General features: G+C 43.1%; 1 protein-coding gene across 1 annotated transcript in view; it reads left to right on the forward strand.

Annotated features, from left to right (window-relative positions):
- Window positions 1–20,203, forward strand: part of TTBK1 (tau tubulin kinase 1) — an 89,618-nt gene that overhangs the window by 37,238 nt on the left and 32,177 nt on the right. The window contains exons 7-12 of the mRNA XM_010161128.1: window positions 4,086–4,151; window positions 5,664–5,756; window positions 6,449–6,574; window positions 14,973–15,127; window positions 16,110–16,329; window positions 19,937–20,112. Of these exons, the coding sequence (XP_010159430.1) occupies window positions 4,086–4,151; window positions 5,664–5,756; window positions 6,449–6,574; window positions 14,973–15,127; window positions 16,110–16,329; window positions 19,937–20,112 (836 nt within the window). The remainder of the gene's footprint in view (window positions 1–4,085; window positions 4,152–5,663; window positions 5,757–6,448; window positions 6,575–14,972; window positions 15,128–16,109; window positions 16,330–19,936; window positions 20,113–20,203) is intronic.

Here is a 20,203-nt window from a genome sequence, read left to right on the forward strand (position 1 = left end):
GTGACGCAGAGGCCTAGAACACTTGGGATTCTGCCTGAGGGGCTGGCAGACATTTGGGTGGTGCCAGAGACTGTGACTTCTTGTCACTTCTGTGGTTTCGGAGGCAAGGGGAGGGGACCTTTCTCGTCTTACATTTTTGGCTCCAGTTTCCTCTGTTCTTTTCCGACTCCTCATCGGGATAAAATGTGCTGCTGTCATTAATGATTTTGCAAAGTGCTGCTGTTTAAACTAGCAAGTCCAAACGCTTACGAGAGGTGCAGAATTTGTCTCTGCAGAAGAGGTGGAGATGCATATGCCTGCATGTCCCCCATAAGCCTAAATGATTGAAGCAGGAAATTCCTAGGAGTCACAGAGATGCTTCCTTTTACTTCACTTTAAACTTCCTCTCACTTTTCCTTTTATCCCAACCTTTCCAACAAGTCATTTTCAATCCAAGATATATCTCCAAGTGCTTCCCATGATCTCTGGCATTTCGTCTCTCCCCTTACCACCTTCTCTTTGATCTGTGCTAACTTTCTTTTCATTTTCTTACTGCTGGAAATCCTTTTCCTGTTTCCAGGAGAGGTGGGTTAATGATCTTGGATAACGGCAGGCCTGCTGGAGACAAGGGTGGTGGATCTCATGAGGTGTTTGTAGAGGCTTCCAGAAAGCTGGGGAGGAACCAGTAATCATGTTCCATGAGAGTGCCACAGGCATAAGAAATGTCAGGAGGAAAGTACTGGCATCCAAATACAAGTTTTTAGAAAGGAAGCTGAAAGCTGGGACATTCAAAATTTCAAACTAGGGACCAGGGAGGCAAGAGGAAAAATTTTAATCTGTACATATGAATGTGGTGTAACGGGCAGGGATTCAGATTAATGAGGAAATACTAGCACTCCTGTAATAAGGGGAGCATATACAGGAAAGACAGACTTCATGTGAATCATAAGGGAGAGGCTGTTGGCGCTTAAAATACAAATGATGGTGAGTGTTTGAACTGGGGAATGATGAAAAGCTCCTGGTGCAAAAGAGCACGGTTTGGAGCAATGCATCCACTTTGCACAGGATTTTGTTACCTAATTCTGTCTCTGTGAGGTGATATATGCTGCTAGTATATTGAAAGGAACAGAGAGTATAATTTTTGCTCTGTGTTAGTCATCTAACACATTGTCCCATGCTAAAACTCATTTTAAACCAAGCTTCTAACACAGTGCAATATACTTCATATCTCTGTCATCTCCCTGACAGCTGGGTGTAATAAATATCTTTGTGCTAGACACAATCTGAATGCAGGAGGAGATGTACTTTACCCTGAGTAACATTTCTGATAGTAATACTGATGTGGAAAAAAATAAAAAATAAATCACAACTTTTAAAATTGTTTTACAGCTTGCTAGGTTATTACCTTCTTAGCATTTTTGGGATTCAAATCAGTTGGGTTATATATGATTGCATGGTCTGAAGCTCCTAACTACTACAATTTCAGTTGTCAAATACGGACTCATCTGGACAGCGAGGATGCTTTATCCAGGATATCTTTTCCACTGCTGGGCAATGCAGTGGTGGGGTGATATTTATTGGGTGATATTTATTACCTGATAAAAATGAAGTGTGTAAAGAAATCATCTGGAAAATGAATGTTGATGAATTCAGAAGATAAGTCAGTAACAGTTGGATATACCGCATGTGCTACAATAAATGCTCAGACAGGAGCTGTTTGTTTGGATGAAAACCAAGGTATCTCCACAGTCATTTGTTTGCAGTGATTAGTGACACAGTCAAAACGCATGACTGTTTGCCTTGTGACTGGCAGGGCAGTTAAAGGTTTTCCTTCTTTTAACCATATTTACGAGAAAAAGATGCTGTTCACACAGGTAGCATCTGCCTATTTTATCCAAAGCTCTAAACATCCTGTCAGAACAGTCACAGTGTCTTGCTCAGCTGCAGTGCTCTCCCTTCGCGGAGGTGCCACAAGAGAGGACTGGAGAGAGAGCCCTTGGGGTTCAGCTGCAGGACTGGTTTGGTGAAGTGTCATGTTGGCTGTGGAACGGATGCACAGTTAAAAGATGGATGGGCTTTTGGTTTGCTTCTGAAAGAGGAGGAGAATACATTTGCAAACTGCCTAGGGTTGGTTTCAGAATAGAGGTAGTTAAAGACTGCAAAGATAGCCTGTCTGCCAGAAATAGTAAGTATTGATCTAAAAAGATTTTCAGAGGCGTTGCCAACCGTTCTGAAGCTGGCACATGTGGCACTTGACTCAGTACGTGCACAGCTGATAACTGAAGACACTGAAGTAGGAAAAGAACAGGAAAGACAAACTGCCATGGACTGCAAACGTGGAACAATGTTTGTTCTGAAAACATGACAGGTTTCACACTAGAATTGTCCACAACACTTTTTTTTACGACTCATGAAAAGCATCCAAACACAGTAGCTTCCACTCATCTTGGAAAAGAGGAATGTCCTCTTGCTTTTGAGTATGTGGAGGACATTTGTGGTGATAGCTGATTCCAACAGATGTATTCCAGTGGCCAGTATTACGCTTTTCAGGAACTCACATCAGTGAATTCACTGGAATTCTGGAAAATATTTTGCAGTCATTTGTCGGTGGGAATCCTAAATGTATGTTCCAGGAGGAATGCGGTACGTGACCTCAGTTGAGGTACAGTACCTCAGCTATTACGTGCTGCTAAATAAGCGGCTTATAGCTCAAGCTGCTGTACCACAAAATTAAACACTGCATGGGACATGCATACGGCTCTCCTTGTGGATATTTGACTGATGTAAAAAAGCTGTAAGGTAGACTTGTAGCTTTTTTTGCATGAAGTCACTATAACTTAGGAGCTGCATTATACACCATTCAGGTGTGTATGCGTGGCCCAGTGTTGGTGAGCTTGCTTAAAAACTTGGAAGCTTTATTTTTTCTATTGAAACTCTGAGCGACTTCCCTGTTCCCAAAAGGAAGCAAGTGAATTGTACATGTTTAATCTGAGAGAAGGGTGCCCTAGAATGAAAGTACAGGGTTTTAGGCTTAGTTCTGAAAGCATAGGCACAGCTGAAAGAACAAACATGACTCAACAGACCTAAGTGGGCAAGTTACCCAAGTAGAGTTGTTATTAATGTGCTCAAATTTCTGCAAGAGTAGGATCTTAATTGTGCGTGTGGTTAGTTCTTTGCTTTATGGTGGAAGATGTCTGGGTCTGAACCTGGTTTTGCCACGTGAATTTTGGAAAGCACTGCTCTTAACTCTGATGCTTCTAGCTAAGCTGAAAGGTTTTGGTGGATGTCATTATTTAAATGCAATCTTTTCAGAGCAATGACATCTTCAGTAAGTGAACTCATATGGTCTGATGTTCTTGTGGAGGCAGCAGTGGGAAGAGTTGGAAATGCTGCTCAGCCCCTGGAACAGAGAAGCCTCCGGCTCAAGAGGAATAGTCACAGAGGACTGCCTTCTTCCCAGGGCCGCTGTATCAAACCTTCGCTTCCTGAGGAGGCAAAGAACAAGAGAATCACAGAAAGAGAAAATAAAGATTCACAGTTTAGGGAGTTTTATACTGGGAAGAATCTGGGGGGGAGGGGCGGTGGGGGGGGGAAAGGCAAGAACTCTGGAAGTCAGAGGTTCTTAATTTGTTGAAATCTAACCGAGGGTGTTGACAAGGAGTGTCAGCAAATGGGTATGGTCATTGCCCTGGGTCAGAGTAGGGGATCCCTGTTCTTGTCCTGACCAGGCTGCCCTCAGGCTTTGCTTAGCTCATGTTATTCAAGACTCAGTTTTGCACTTGCGCTTCTTTACCAGCTTTTCCCTTGACCTGGAGTTTAAAAAGGAAATCTTGGATAATGTTCTTAGCTCTATGCCTAGACTGTTACTATTCTAACCTGTCACTCTAACCTTCTTGCCCTCTCTGTAAAATAAGCTTCTCTAGAAATGCAGAATTGGAGAATGCTGTCCGTTTGGCTGCTTGCTAGAGCAGATGAAGGCAGTAGGAGCTTTGTACCTCTTGGGTACACACGAAGTAACAGTGTACACGAGAAGTTCTCAGGAGTTAGCAGCACAGGGGCCTTTGTAATCCACTCTGTCTCTGAGATTTTCTGTTCTCTCCCTTCAGCCTCGCAATGTTGCTGGCTTTCGAGGAACAGTCCGCTATGCTTCGGTGAATGCACACAAAAACCGAGTGAGTATTTTTGGATTATAAGGAGTTAACAGCAAGGCTATTTCTCCTCAAGAACCTCTTTTCAGGAGCAGAGGAGTAAGAGGCCTGAGTTCTGTTTTGTTACTTACAGAAGTTACTGTAACAGAGAGAATTGCATTAGGTGATCGAGGCTGTTGACTGTGAAATCAAAATTATGATTCAGTTATTGGAACCTCTCTAGTTGGTAGCCTTAATACTTGTAATTATTCCATTATCAGACACTTTTCAAGGGGCAAAAAAAAAACTTCCAACACACTGAAGTGGAGATCAGGTTAGGTGCCAGCCTGCTTGCTGCTAGTTTCTAGCAAAACTTGGCTGTAAATTGTCAAGCGCCAGGTCCCCAAATTTATTCTCCACCTAGAATTTTTAATATTAACATCATGCCATCAGGCAAAGAGCCACCTAGTTGAAAGCTAGGTTTATTTTTCTCTGGAAAGGGCCATTATTTACATAGTGTCTGGCCTGTTTCATTCTAAACGCTTCCAGAAGTCTCATTCAACATTCTTCTCAAAACACGGTTTGTCCTATTTTGGTAATGTTCCTCTGTAGTCAGTAAACCGTAAGTGCTCTGGCTCTGCTGCTAAGTGCTACCCAGATGGAAACTATCAGCCCTCCTAATTACCTCCAGGTATCTGACCTTATTTGGGATGAGTCTGCAGGATGACAGTTTAAAGGTGTTTTAAGGGAAAGAAGTTATTGCCTGCAGAAGTTGGAAAGTGGGATGTGGGAAGGGTAGTTGGATGCCATCATGAATTAATTTTATTTCATGGGAGACACTGTGAAAACAGGTGTAATTTTTGGAAGAGCTGATAGTGCCAGCTATAGCTGGCATTGGCTAAAGGAATATTTACACACAATTGCTGTATAATGCCTGCTCTTCTGAGAAATCATGTTCTAGACATTGGATGTTGAGCACCAAAAATGACTTCATGTGCTTTGACAATTTCAGCCTTAATCTCCATGTATCAATTTCCCATTTGCTAGGCCAGGAGGAGAGCAGTATGTGGCAATGTTATAAATCTCTGAATTGTTGTGGTGCTTGATGAGACGTGTTCCACAAAAACCCTTGAGCTGTCTTGTGAGAAGAGTTTGAATGATATTTGGCTTACAAATAATAATAAAAAAATACTTTCTACACACTGTTTGGGTTTTTGTCTTAAACCTAGGTTATTCCACTGCCATAAACAAATATTCCACTGCTGTATACTCAGTGAGGGAGAATCCTATGGAAAACTTGTGCTTTGTTGTATAGATAAAACACTCTACAAAAAGGAAAGCTAATTGGGTTACTCAGGTGACTATATTGACATTGCCAAGTTTAATTAATGCTTGGTTTTACATCTGTAGTCTTTAATCTGGCTTCTTTACTCATTGAATGGGAAGTATGACTTCTCTTCCTGCTTTGTAAAATGAGGTAGCTTGTCTGGAGAGCACACCTGGACTACTGAGCAGCATGGAACTTTGCTCCTCAGTCTTCGTCTCTCTTTTCTCCAGGAGATGGGTAGACATGATGATCTGTGGTCCCTCTTTTACATGCTGGTGGAGTTTGCGGTTGGTCAGCTTCCATGGCGAAAGATCAAAGATAAGGTAGGAAACCGGGTGTCTGTGCTTATGATAGGGTGCTACATTTTCATTATTGTGACTGTTACTATTCCTCTTGCAGCTCAGTGCAGCTTTTTGCTGAAGTAAAGCCAGAGCCTGCTTTTCATCGGATCTTGCTATAAGATGCTAGCCTGCTTTTGTGTGTGGAGCTTGTTGTCTTTGGAGTAGCTAGACGTTTTCTTATGCATGTTGTTAGTCGTATTTGATCAAGCAACTTCGACTTCGTTCTGGCAAAGCAAACAGGAAAAGTGGAGAGGCTGAGCTGTCCTTTTGACAAATAAACAGAGTCTTTGGAAAGGCAGGAGGATAATGCTTTGTCATGCCAAACAAGCCAAATGGGAATTGCAATGGCGAGTTAAACAGAATAAAGTTAACTGTTCATGTTGTCTTGGAAATACTTTGTGCTAGAGAGTAAAACCCCTGAAAAGAAAAAAGTCACCTGTGCAGAAGGTTCTGCTAATGGGACTTGGGGTTGCCCTTTGACCTTTGTCTGCAGTGATCAATCTTGTTTTGCAGGGGACACTGAACAGGAGAAGTGTGTAGACACAGTGCTGGGTCTAAGAAGAGGCCATGTTCTGGGAATTATAAGAATAGATGATATTCCAGGAATCATAAGACTGTAAGAATATGAAGCAATAGAAGAGATTCTTGTCTCTGAGATATCTTCTTTTTTCCAGGAGCAGGTTGGCATGATCAAAGAAAAGTATGAACACCGCATGCTGCTAAAACACATGCCTTCAGAGTTCCACCTTTTTCTGGATCACATTGCAAGCCTAGACTACTTCACTAAGCCAGACTATCAGGTAGGAGCCTTCCTTTGTTACCAAGCTGATGCATGGCACTCTGGACTGGAATTTGGATTTTCTATCATTTCCATGCACATGTTCATATCTGGCTGAGGAATACCATTCCTAGGACCAGGAGGAGAAGGTTGGACTGTACAGTCTTCATCTCAAAAGCTTTTTCTTCTCTTTCCACCACCCTGTCCAAAATAATCCTGTACTCCAGAACATAAGTTCTTCCCAAGCAATAGAGTACTTTTGACTTTAATTAAAACACAAAAGTTTTGAGATACTTGAAGTGTGACCGAACTTTAGCACAGCTCGCCGAAGTCTGCAAGGAGCCTATGTCAACAGCTCAACGGTGCGCCCCAACCCCTTTGTTTTCATGCAGACTCACATGGGCCTCAACTATTATTCTCTCTTTCTTGAATATTCATCTTAACGTATTTTTTCCTCCCATTTGCTATCAGTATATATGTGATCACTTACAGTAGCTCATCTAACAGTATAACTGAGGTGACTTGGTGCTGTGTCCCTTTTTATCATGGTGGTTTTCTCTGTACATTAAAGCCAGAATGATGAAAAACAACATTTGGTTAGCAGATCTGTGCAGTCTTATATGACTGCCTGCTCCTGTTGATAGTGCATCAGATGAGTGGGAAAATGGTAGGAGGGTGTTCCAGCAAACTCTCTCCAACAATGTCTTGGTATTTTAGTCACGTACGTGTTGCAGCACAGCAACCACAGCTCTCTTTGTTTTTAAAAAAAGGGGGCAAATACTTTCTGGGTAGTGCCATGGAAAAATAACATTTGCCACTAAGATGGAGGGCTGTAGTGGGATGGAGGTGGCCTGAGGGGATGCTGAGGGAGCTGGACGTGTTTAGACTGGAGAGGAAAAGTCAAAGAGGGGATCTGATTGTGGTCTTCCACTGCCACAAGGACAGTTGTGGGGACAATAGAGGCAGACTTCCCTCAGAGGCAGCAAGGGAAATCGTGACTAAGTCTAGGAGGAAAAAAAATCAGAATGACAGTTCTTAACTACAGAACAGCTACCTAGAGAAGCTATGGAATTTCCATCCTTGGGATTTTCCAGAAGTTGACTGGATGAGGAACCTGATCTGACTTTGCAGTTAGCCCTGGTCTGAGCAGATGGTCAATTGGAGATCTCCAAAGCTCCTTTTGAACCTACATCCTCCTACATTCTATTCCATCTTAAAGTAATTTTGCCCTATCAGTACTGAAAAGTCATCCTTGATATGGAAATGGAAGGAGATGTTTCCAGACATATTTAGTGCAGTACAAATCACAAACAGCTTTTTCAGAGTAGGGAATTTGTCTGAAACTGTGAATTGCCTCTTTGCCTTCAGTTTCTTGCAGGTGCAGCTCTGGGAAGAATTCTCCAAAAGGGAACTCCCCATAAAGTCTGTCACCTGCAGTTTGCCAGCAAACATTGATTCTTCTAGCTTGAGTTGGAGGCCTATTCCAGCCAGCAAATTCTCCAAACATCTTAGCTCTAGAGATGTCATCACATTGATTTATTTGGATCTGTTACTGTGAAAGATTAAGAAGTATATCAGAGGGCATCGTCACCAGTACCAGGCCCTCAGGGAAATTCAGGAAACTGAGGAAAAACATCTACTAATATGTAAAGAAATGGTTTATTTAAAAATTGGAATGACAAGATTAGAACAAGAATAAAACACACATGAATATAATTTGAAGTTACAGTTCACCATTTCCCTTCTTAGCTCTTCAATATATTTCAGTCACCAGGTGAGGATTATGACTCTGAATGCTGTCCTGTGGCATGGTGTTTCATATAGCTACCCAGTTGTAGTTGGCCTCTGAGTTCTCCTCTTGGAGAGAAATTACCATGAAAAGGCAGCTTCATTGGGCTGGAGAAAAGGTTTGTCTGGCCTAGTAGCATGTCTCCAACAGTGCTGGCTGTGGGAAGATTATGAAAGGAAACATTCAGTAACGTTTCCCTAGAAAACTCTCAAAAATCAAGGATCCTTGAGGCCCAAGAATCTCCTAATCAAAAATGTCTCTATTTCATAACCCTCAATGAATTTGTCTTACATGAACTTGTCCAATCTCATCCTGAATTTCTGTAAACCTTTAGCATCTCCCATGTAACAGGGAGGCACCACAGTTTAAGTGCTTGCTGTGAGAAGAACTGCTTTTTTCTGTTTGTTGTAAACTTGCCACCTGCCAGCCTTCTTTAATGCCCCTGACCTCTGGGACATAACTGTGAACACTGGTTCCTAGCCCTTCTCCCGCTTCCCAGACACAGGGAATCTTACAGACCTCCATGGTGTAGCTCTTCAGTTACTCTTTTGTCCAGACTGAAGGATCCCAGTCCACTTAACTTGTTTTCTGCCCAGAAGGAGACCCTTCCACACCTTTGGTTTGCGTCCTACTCTGAACTTTGTGCAGATGTGCCGTTATGAGGTGGGGACGTGCCAGCATTGCATGTTCAAGATGTATGTAGCCCATGAAGTGATAAACTGCAGTTACCATGTTCTATTCCATCCTTAAGACTTTCTAATATTCTGGTCTATCCAGTGGCAATGCAGTTTTAGTTGCTCCCATCTCCGTGTCCCAAGTAAAGCTTTGGCTTCTTTTGCAGTAGCATGAACTTTTGATAAAATCCTCTCCCACCTCCATCATTTTGAAGTGAGGAGTGATGCATAAACACTGCATGTGAGCATCCGATGAGATCATTCTGACTGCTCCCTCCTCCCTCGCTGTCGGAATTCTGATGTGTTACCTCTCTAATTCTGATGTATTACCTCTCTGATGTATGTCTTCTGGCTTTGCAGGATGCTGGATATCATAGGATGCTTTTGGCTTTAGAAAGAGGCCAGACATGAATGTAAGAAGAGCCGTACTGGATCTGCCCCACCTTTCTTGCTCCTTTGTAAACAGGGACAGACAATAGGGGACTGGCCGCTGCTGCTGTCCTCCTTGCTCCACATGGTTCCTGCCCTGAAGTTGGCAGCCTTCTCCTTCATCTCTGCCACCATCAGCATCTGGGATTGTCCATCTAAGGAGATACACTAGTGTGAAGGATGGGAAAGGGAGAGAGTGACATATACCAATAGCCTTTGCCACCATTGTGCAGCACACCTCAACTGTTGTGTGAAGGAAGAAGCAGCTGCATCTGCTATCTTCAGATATCTTTTCACTGTCACAGGAAACAGATTTAGGGGTGGAAGGCAATGCAGATGCTTCATCTCAATGACCCCATGACCTTCCCACCCCTCCTTCTCTGTATTATTGTTTAAAAACAAACAACACTCCTCAAAAAAAAAATCAAAAGCAGAAAATAACAACCAGAAAAAGGCAAAAAAAACCCCAACCAAACAAAACCTCCCAGTCCTACTGCTCAGAGCTATTTCTCTCTCTCTCTCTCTCTCTCATTCCTCCCCACCCTGCCCCCTAGTCTGGCTTATGGCTTTTCCTGTCTTGGAGTGAATTCTCTCCTCTCTGTCTCCTAGTTTTACAATTCTCCTACTCACACTATTGCCCCTGTGTGATTGGTTTTTTTCTTTTTTGCACTTGTTAGCCACCATAATTATCTCTCATTTGCCTCGATTAAGTAATCACACTACTGTATTTTCACCTACCAGCTCTGACTGGGAAGATCATAATTCTCCTTAATGCACCGAAAATAACATTGCTGACACTCAGGACTACAGCTGATGCTCTGCAGTGTTGAAGTAGTGACCTGCCTTGGGGGAAAAGGGGATTACTCTGCAGCAGGCTCACTCTTTCTTAGCCAGTAATCTTAGCTGAGCCTTGAAGCTGATGGGATGGTGAGCCTGTTCTTCCTGGACCTAGCACCTGTGGCAGTGAAGGTTCCTCACAGTCTGTGGCTCCAGATCCATGGGAAGGGTCTGGTTCTTAACTATTGACAACTATCCCCAAAGGCCAAGTCATCAAAAAGCATTTCTTGGTAGTCATCTGCCTTCCCTTATACATCCTCCGAAGCACACTTCATGCTGAGTGGTGATTTTCTCACAATTCTGGGCTGGAGATCATGTCAAAAGACAGATACCAGGCTGTAACTGAAGACTAAGTGTGACTGGAGACCACTGCTCTGATGGATAGATGGCACAAGCTTTGCCTAGATGTAGGTGAAGAAAATGATGGTAGAATGAAATAGAGGAGCTGTCATATGTTGGATCTTACTTACACCTTATGTTTTTGCACTTCTTGGGTTCATGGCCTCTGACACCAGGCCAGTCCCTCTGACAGATCATGGTCAGTATTGGTTCATGGTTAGGATCAAACTTCTAGCACTTTCCCATCAGGAGGATGTGGGCATTAGATCAACGTCTGGCGGTTTTCTGACTCATCTGACAGGAAGAGAGACACGCCTTTTCCCTGGCATAGTGAAATAGGATGTGACAAAGGTGCACAACAATCTTTTCATCTACAGTTGCATACTGGGTCCAAGCAGTAGCGGGGTAGTTTCAGGTATGGTTGGGGAGGTGGCTGGCTTCTCTCCCCAGAAGCAATGAGCATCAGAAAAGGAATGGTGACCTTTGATCCTGGAAGATGATAGAAACAGGGGTGCCTTTGCCTGGGAACCCATCAGATTCCGTCAGCTGGTGGATTGTGAATTGCATTTCATCTAAGAACTGATCACATGACATGTGATTGTATAAGAGAATGGCTGTCTTTTACACATTCAGAGCAGATGTGGGACGGTGAGAGCTTTGTACATGGACCTCTTCCTTTCAGATCCAGTCAATAACAGATATTATCAGGGCATTTGGGAAAGACTCCCTGTGGACAACCAGGGCCAGTTTGAGCGCTCTCATGCTGGCCAAGTTACTGGAAGTTTCCATCATAGGCTTAGTGTTTTCTCCCCTGGCATCCCTCTAGGGCTTACAAACACGTCTCAGGAGCATTCCCGTGTCAAAAGGGGACTTCTGCCCATTAAGAAGCATGCCTCATATTTATCCTTCAGTACTGTGTTGAGGATTAGAGTGCACGTTGGAAACTCGAGCAAGAGCAACTTACAACACCTGAGGTTTGTGCTGAAAAATTCCATCTTTTTAGATGAGCCCCAAATAATTCAAGGGTCGAGCATCTGGATCTGGATAATCCATAACTCTCTTGGGACCTTTTCATCTGTTTTTTCAGGATTGACTGGGATTCATTTCCTGAACCTTGGCCAGGAGAAAGCATTTGACAAGATCTATCATGACAGTTTAATAGATAATTTCTGCACAATTGGCTGCTGCTCTCTCGTTCTATGAGGCATCAGCCCGGAACATGATATGCTACTACAGAATAGGCAATTAAGCTTCATGTCCTCATGGACATTATCATCTTTAATAGAGAAACATGTTGGGCCTCTCCTTTATCCCACTAGTGATTTTGATACTCTGAGTGGAATTGCACAGTGCCTTGTGGAAGTTGACGTGTTCTCATGTGACACGACCTAGGCCTGGCACGTGGCCTGACAAGCCGTGCCCTCACCAGCCTACATCTACTGAGTCATGAGTCCTCATCCAGTGCTAGGGATGGAAAGGAACCACGAGAGTTCCCTGATTCCCATTGCTGTGCCACAGTTTGGTTTATCCAATGTATTTTTTTTACTGCTTATGCCTGTCTGTTTTTACATCTGGCCCAATAGGACGCTGAAGAATCTGAACAGCCCTGAAGGGGCAAAGCTGATCCATTCTGGGCTCTGCCCCGGTTTCAATAACATTCTCCTGCAACTCTGATAACCTTCCAAGGGAAAATTCTGTGTTTCTTCTTGCTGGGGTGCTATGGATCTCTGCATACCCTGTAGATAGGGAAGAGGATCTGATGTGCATCTGTAGCTATTGCCTCCCATAGGTGCCCATGGTATACACACAAAAAAATTCTTAATGGAGTGGTGTATACAGGCATAGCTATGGTGAGCATTATATTCTGGCTAAGAGGGATGCTGGGCTCATTATGAAATAACTGAGAAGAGCCAGCACGGATTTATCCAGGGTAGAGCATACCTGACCAGCGTTCTGTAAGGAGGTCACTTCTACGGACTCAGAGAGTGCAGTGACTGAGATTTACCTTGACTTTACACAGTCTCTCATAATGTCTTCACAGCCAGATCGGAAAGAGGTGGTTTGAATAAGTGGACCACAAGGTTGGTGGCCTGCAGAGTCGAATGCAAGCGTTACAGAAGACATTACAGCAGAAAGTAACGGAAGTTGTTTTGACTGAGTAGGTCCTTGGCAGTATGAAGGAACGCTAAGAATAAGACAGCTGAACTTCTAATTTTAGTGTGTGGTTTCTTCCTTCAGGCTGCTTCAGTATCAAGGGAATGGAAGGTGGCAGAAGTAGTACCAATTTTTAAATGACTTCAGAAGATACCAGTCTCTGACAGAGAGTCAGAAACTGTGATAAAGGCTGGGATTAGCGGACAGATGGGTGAGGATGATCTAACGAGGAGAAGTCAGTATGGCTTTTATAAGGGCATCTGTCTACAAATGCGTGGAGTTCTTGGAAGGAGTCTTTAAGAATGTGGGGATATTAATTTCTAAAATACATTTGATGCTAATCCTTGCCAAAGTAGCAGTCAGAAAGCAAATATAATCCTAGGAACAATTAGATAATGAGAGGGTAAACAGAAAATATCCTTAAACTACCACGTTAATCTGTGTGAGGCATACTCTTAAATACTGTGTGTAGTACCATTCCTCCATCTCAAAAAAGGATATCTTGAAGTCAGAGGAGTTGTAGGGAAATAGAGATGGATTCACTTCCAGATATGGAAAGATGGATTAGACTAGGACAGTCTGAGAAAAAGCACTCTGAGAAAAAGAAAGGACTGCCACGTACATGATATCTTTAAAATCAAAGGCAGCATGGCAAGAAGTGAATGTAGAATGATTGTTTCTGGCTGCTTCTGATACGAAAATGAGGAACTGCCAAATGAAATTAGCAGGTGGCAGGTTGGAATGAGCAAAGAAAACAGTTCACATACGTGGTGCATTCTTTGGCATACGTGTGGTCCAAAAACTTAAGTATTCAGTAAGTAATTAGGTGAATTCATGGGAAAACATCCATCTAAGGTTACTAAATACCAGAAATGCATTTACTAAAAAGCAAGGCTGTGACCCTTTAGTTACTCACACTGAGTTTTGAGCAAGAAATTCCCTGCCAATGACCAGCGACACAACTCCCGTTTCTATCAGAGGTGAAAGGGGGCATTGTGACATTGGGCTAACAAACAGAAATACAGTCCTATCATATTAAACTGTCACAACAGTAAAATCCCTTTCAAATCGAAGATGCTGCTACCACTGCCATGTCACGTCCACTCTCTGGAGAGTTGTTACCTGCTCCTTGGTCTGACTGACAGTCTACTCTAGAAACTCTTTTAATCCAAAGTAGTGGCTTTTCAGGAGTGGAGCACCTAATTCTAGGTCACAAAAAGGAGGAAAAAGATGGCTCAACTGAAAGCTGCAAATAAATATTTTACTGTAGTTTGGTGGAGGGTGCTAGGAAATGGCAGGCTTTCCTGGCTGCCTGATCACGCTGATAAACAGAACTGGAACATAAACATGAACTACGGGATTTGCTCGTGGTAATTTTTATTCATAACTTAGCAATACATGTAATTGTCACCATATTCTCTCTCCGTATAGACTTTTGGCTGAATCCTCTCAGTTCTGCATTATTTAGCTGAATACATTTATTGGAAATGCAGGACATCACACATGGCTGTGTTGGCCCATAGCGTCCAGTTTCCCTTTGACAGCAGAATAGCAGATTTCCCTGGGTAACGCATTGATGCACGCAGCACTGCTGCTAATAGTTTTATTCTCTCCTAAAGACTATCTGTTCTTAGAAAGCAACAAGCATAAACCATGTCAAGCAGGAGCATTTGTACCTGCCATCTCATAAACAAAACTTACCATCCCTTTTATGGTTTTTGTTTTCTGCAGCCAAATGTGACAGGGCACATCGTGCATAAGCATATCACAGGGCTCCTGACTAAGCACTGCAACGAGTCTGCATCCTGGGACTGTCTTTTCCTGTTGTGTTTATGTCTTCTGGCATCCCTTGAACTCTGCATATCAAATGTACTATGCTGCATGTGTCTAACCTATAGGAAAGCTGAGCTGAAGTTAAGGCTTCAGAGTTGGAGTAACAAGCCAACTGCAAGATTTCATCGAATCAGTGTCAAAATGTTGCATGCACTTCTTTTGTAGATTTAAAGAAATTTCAGTTGCCAAGCCAAAACCAGCCTCAGAAACAACTGATAAGATTTTATGACATTTGCTTTCATTTCTTGGTACCTTTCATAGGCAAGATGGAAATTATAAGCTGCACTTGGTCCTCATGCTCATACTTTGGATTTTCTGTGAGAGCCACCATCAGCACATAAATCTTTTTTGTAAATTTATTCCAGCTAATCATGTCCGTTTTCGAGAACAGCATGAAAGAAAGAGGCATCACTGAAAACGAAGCCTTTGACTGGGAGAAGGCTGGTACAGATATCTTGTTGTCCACTAGCACCTCCACTCCACCACAGCAAAACACCAGGCAAACAGCAGCCATGTTTGGGTGAGTATTGCGCTTGCACCAGTCAGGCTATGGACGTCCTTAGTAACAAGCTTAGTAACAAGTTCATTTTTGAAAGACTTCAAGGCCGTTATGATCCTGGGAAGTTGGAGCTGCATGGCAGCCACCACTTGATTGTACTTGATATATATTAACATATGTCTAAGGTGGTGGAACCCAAGCTCAGACCCTTGCTGTCCTGAAAACACATTTTCGACTGGGGATGAGTGTGTGGTTTGGAGTCACACCAAGGGATGTCTGGAGGCCTTTGGCCAGGATTGATGGAGCCCGTGTGCTTGTATATTTGCGTATGGCATGGCCCACATGGCTGGAGCTTCTGTGAGAGCCCCGGCTGTGAGAGAGTTGTTGCCTTGCTGTGGGGTGGGTTTGTGGTTGATAGTGAGCTGAGCACAGCAGAGTGCCTGCACTGGCCACCCCTCGAACACCGCTCCTTGACCTTTACGGGGTGTTTCACGTGCTGGTGCAAAGGTACACAGGCTTGGTGCTCAGAGATGGAAATGAGTCCAAACAAATTTGATAAGGCTTAGGTCACTGGTCTCTCTTGGTGCTTTGAGGGGGCTGACATTAAGGGATAACAATAATCCTTAGTGATATTGTAGAAGATAAAAGCTTAATATTATAGAAGATAAAAGATATAACACCTCTTAATCCTCATTTGCTCATGCAAATAGGGGAAGTTTCTCCTAAGCAAAATATTGTGTAATGGACACTTGTGAAGAAGTTTGCAGCCTGTGTATCATGGATCCCAAGGTGGTTTCACTGATCCATCCCACTGTCTTTGTGACTGTATGTTCGATGGAATCCTGTTCTGTTTTAGGTTGCCCTGTCTTGGACAATACTGGACTGCCTGTTTTTTCAACTTGGTAATACCCTATAAGCTGCAAAGGAATTTTTGTGGGGAAGTATGATAGACTTCCTTCTTTAAGTTATAATAATTGTACCTTTCTTCTTGTCTCTTCCATAGGGTGGTTAATGTCACTCCAGTACCTGGAGACTTGCTTCGTGAGAACACTGAGGATGTCCTTCAGGGTGAACATCTGAGTGATCAAGAGAATGCTCCTCCCATCCTGTCAGGCCGGCCAGCAGAAGGTCTTGGTCAGGCTCCAAACACCCCTTTCAATGAGGCTGAAGTGTGGGAAGAGACAGATGTGAATCGCAACAAACTCAGGATCAGCATCAGCAAAGTAAAGAACACTTACCTCCTGTGGCTGTTGGATTAGGGCGATGGATTGACAGACTGCTAGAAGCCACTGCTGTAACATCCTACGTAATGCAGCCCAAAAAGCACTGTGGAATTTCCCTGTGGAAATGGGAAATTAAAAACAATTTTTTTCATAGAGTAAAAGCTGTTGGGATTAATTTGGATCTTTATGCAAGTGACATTTTGGGGCTAATAATGCTGGAGTGAATCTTTCATACAATCACTGTATCATTATCTAGGATTTTCAAGCAATGGAATTCTAGCCCTTGCATAGCTGATACTATATCTGAATAGTCCCAGGTTTGGAAATGATAAACCAAAATTTTATTGTGTCCTAACCTCTTGGGTAAAAAAAGTAATCTGAGATGTCTTTTTAGGACATATTCATCTTGAATCATCACTAATTTTTCTCTTCCATTTTTTAACTTTCCTTTCTAAAGGTAGGGCAATCTATGAAGAAGATCTAATGATGGTTTAACCCCTGTGAAAAGTGAGAGAAACTATCACTTAACATTCTCATATTTCTGCATTCCAAGATCATATTAGGCTTTTTAGCTTGCATAAAGTGTATACTTCAGTTGGTTTTCCTCGTAATACTTAAGTTGTTTCTCAGTCCTCTCTTATAAATGTTACCTAATATCCTGGCAGCATCCCCATTAAATGATGACTCCATAGTAAATGTTAATTATGAAAATCTACCAATTAGTTTATTTATTAGATCAACTTACTTATTGTAAGTAAATTAGTATTTGCTGTGTTGATCTCAACTCATATAAAAATAAAAATGTCACATGACATCAGATACATAGAGAGTCTGATGGCAGAGAAACCTTCATCAAACAGACTTAAAATATTATCAGGGCATATCAGATCCACTTCACAAACCTGTCTTTAATGGACATTTGTGAACGAATATGTTAAATCTACCAGTCTTCTGGGTCTGACCAGAATTCTCTTCAGTCTCTCCTGGCAACAATTTAGTCCTTCTTTCAGGCCTGTAGATATCTCCACTATCCTTAGGCTTATGAGAAAACATTATTCATGGACTAGAAATAATCTCATCTAACTGCCTTAAAATTCTCTAGTGCAGATAATTTGGATCAACGTGTTATCTGTATGGAACATCACCAGCAGCATTCCCGAGTACTGAGAATTATGAACCAAGTTCAAACCCCTTCTTCATCTCTCACTGCTAAAGTGTGTGCATTCCCGGAAGTTCTCATTTGAAGGCACATGAAATAAGAAAATCCTGTCAGAGAGTGGGACAGTTCTGTTTCCACAACATGCAGAAAAAAAAGAGCATTACAGAAAAATACTGGTAACTCCTATGTGTTTGTCTGTTCCTTTGAACCACAGGTACCTTCCTGCTCTTCAGTGAAACTGAGGTGTGCGCAAGGGAATCCTAAGTGTCCGTTGTGCATGCTAGTTGTACGTCAGGTCTTAGGTACCCAGCGCTGTCATTCACAAGCCCTGTCATAACAGTAGCCAGAAGCAGGAGCGCTTTCTACAAGATCCACAGCATGACCAGGTGACTCTCCTGCCAAGAAGGCTGCTCACTCTTGTCAGTTTACTGGCAAAGGAGCTTAGGGAGTTAGTCAGCGTGGCAATGAGCACTTTAGTTCCTAGAAGCTCTGTAGCTATGCCACAGTCTATGAACTGGAGCCTGGGGCATTGTGCTCTCCAAAGCTAAAGAAGTCTGTCCTTTCTGTGAGGCTTGTTATCTTGAGTCTGACTCTCACCTGTCCTTTTGCTCTGCCAGGCTTATTATCTGTAGTCTGTTCTCTGAGAGAGAATCAGTTTTTAAGTCACAGTCACCACATGGAGAAAAAAAGGAGGCTGCAGATTTGATACGTAAGGGCACAGCTTCACCTCTGCTTGTATTCTCAGGCATCCCTTGTGTCTTCAAGAACCATAAGGGCAGATGGTGTGTAGAACACCTTCTGCTACTCACAGCTTCCCCATCCTTCATCTTCCAGACTTGTAGCGCTAGAAGTAACTCTGGCTCTCCTCGTCTTGCCCTGTGTATTTAGGTGATGAGTAGATCTTGCCATGTTTTTTCTCCCCGTTACGTGTCTGAAGTCATCCTTATTTCTCTGTTCGTGCAGTTCAGATCTCCTTCTGTCCCACTTCTCCCATTTCTGTGCAAAGGACAGTTTGCTTGCTTGCTGTCACTGACCTTTCTAAATCCTCCTTCCGGTTCTCCTTGCTCCACTGGATCAAAGTTCTCATGCTGTGTTTTTTTCAGAAGCCTCTTCCTTCTCTCCCACACCTTCCCCCAGTTCTCTGCTCTTGGATCTTAACCCAGTTGCCCATTACCCTACAGTCACATCAGCACTTTGCTCCTTTCACAAACATATATGACCTTCTTTGTCGCTAACCTTCTCCTGGCCTGAATGGATTACAGATTAAATCATTATCATCTATTCTGCTTTTCCTGTAATGCCTGAAAGTTCTCCTCCGCTCCCCTATCTGCAAAGGCTCCTTAGTTATGCATTCCATACCCAGCCTGGATGGTTTAGATCTAATAGATGGACACTGACTGACTTGCCATACACACAGTACACACACAAATGCAACTGTCTTGATCAGCAGCATTTTACCGAGTAGCCTGCTTGCATTCAGAGCCGCTGGCATTAATAGAGGACAAGTGAATGTTGTGCATGCTGCAGAGAAAACACTCTCTGTAATGGGAACTTGCACTGGCACCTCAATGCACATCACCACACTGCCTCTGTGTGGGGAAGCTGATGTGGCATGGCTGGCAGCACAGCAGGGTTGAATGCAAATCCTAGACTTGCTGCCGTAGCCCTTGCACCATTCTGCCTCTATGCTTTTGCCTAAGCAGGTCTTCTCTTCCAAGGGGAAGCAGAGTGGAAGGCAGAAGCCAGCTGTGTTAACAGTCGCCTACTTTGGCTCCTTTGTTGGCTGCTGAATTAAAAAAAAATCAAATTCACTAAGACCAGGTGAAAACAGAAAATATATACTGGTAGAGTATGAACACACAATGCTTGCAAGCGTCCACAAGCATGTTCAGGTCTCTGCATGACCTTGGGTCTGTGGAAAGCTCTTACGGATGTTGGGGTTGAGTCTATGTCCTGGAGGGATTTGCTTAGAGCACCAAATTTAAAAAAAAAAAAAAAAAAACCCACACACCAAAGCAAAGCACCATGGGACTTTTGAGATGGCTTAGTCCTATCAATTTCATCAGAAGTAAAAGTATGTTCATTGCAATATAATGCTTGGACCCTGCATAGAAAAGATTGTCAAGGGCATCTTAGGCATCTTGGATAAGCAGTTGGGGTTTGTATATGCAGTAGGTTAGCCCATGATAACTCCTTTGGATCAACTACTGAACTGCTAAGGCCACCGTGTACAGATGTTTAAATATTTGAATTGATTTAAAGCACACGCGTTATTTTAGATAATTGCCAGGGCACTTGGGCCCTTGCACTCCTTCAAACACGGCCTGTGTAGATTGTGAAAATGCAGCTGAAACTGCATCCTGGAAGAAAGCACAGAGCAACAGAGAAGGGCAGGAAATCAATGGCTTTGGTCCGATTTTGAGGTTCTCTTGTGTTTACCCCCTACAGACTCAGTGCATGGTGGAAGAGGAGCAGAGAAATGGCGTGTGCCCCAGTTCCCCCGTCCGAGTGCCTCCGGAGTCCCCTACCGCACAAGTGCGCTCCCTAAGATACCGCCGCGTGAACAGCCCCGAGTCCGAACGCCTCTCCACTGCTGACGGCAAAGCAGATCTACATGAAAGAAGGTTTGCTCACCCTCTGTGGCCTCCTACTGCTTTCAGCAGTGTCTTGAGGACTAACTGCTGGACCAACCTAATCATTAGATCAGAAGGAAGG

The sequence above is a fragment of the Eurypyga helias genome, unplaced genomic scaffold, assembly GCF_000690775.1.
Source record: "Eurypyga helias isolate BGI_N326 unplaced genomic scaffold, ASM69077v1 scaffold12851, whole genome shotgun sequence".
NCBI lineage: Eukaryota > Metazoa > Chordata > Aves > Eurypygiformes > Eurypygidae > Eurypyga > Eurypyga helias.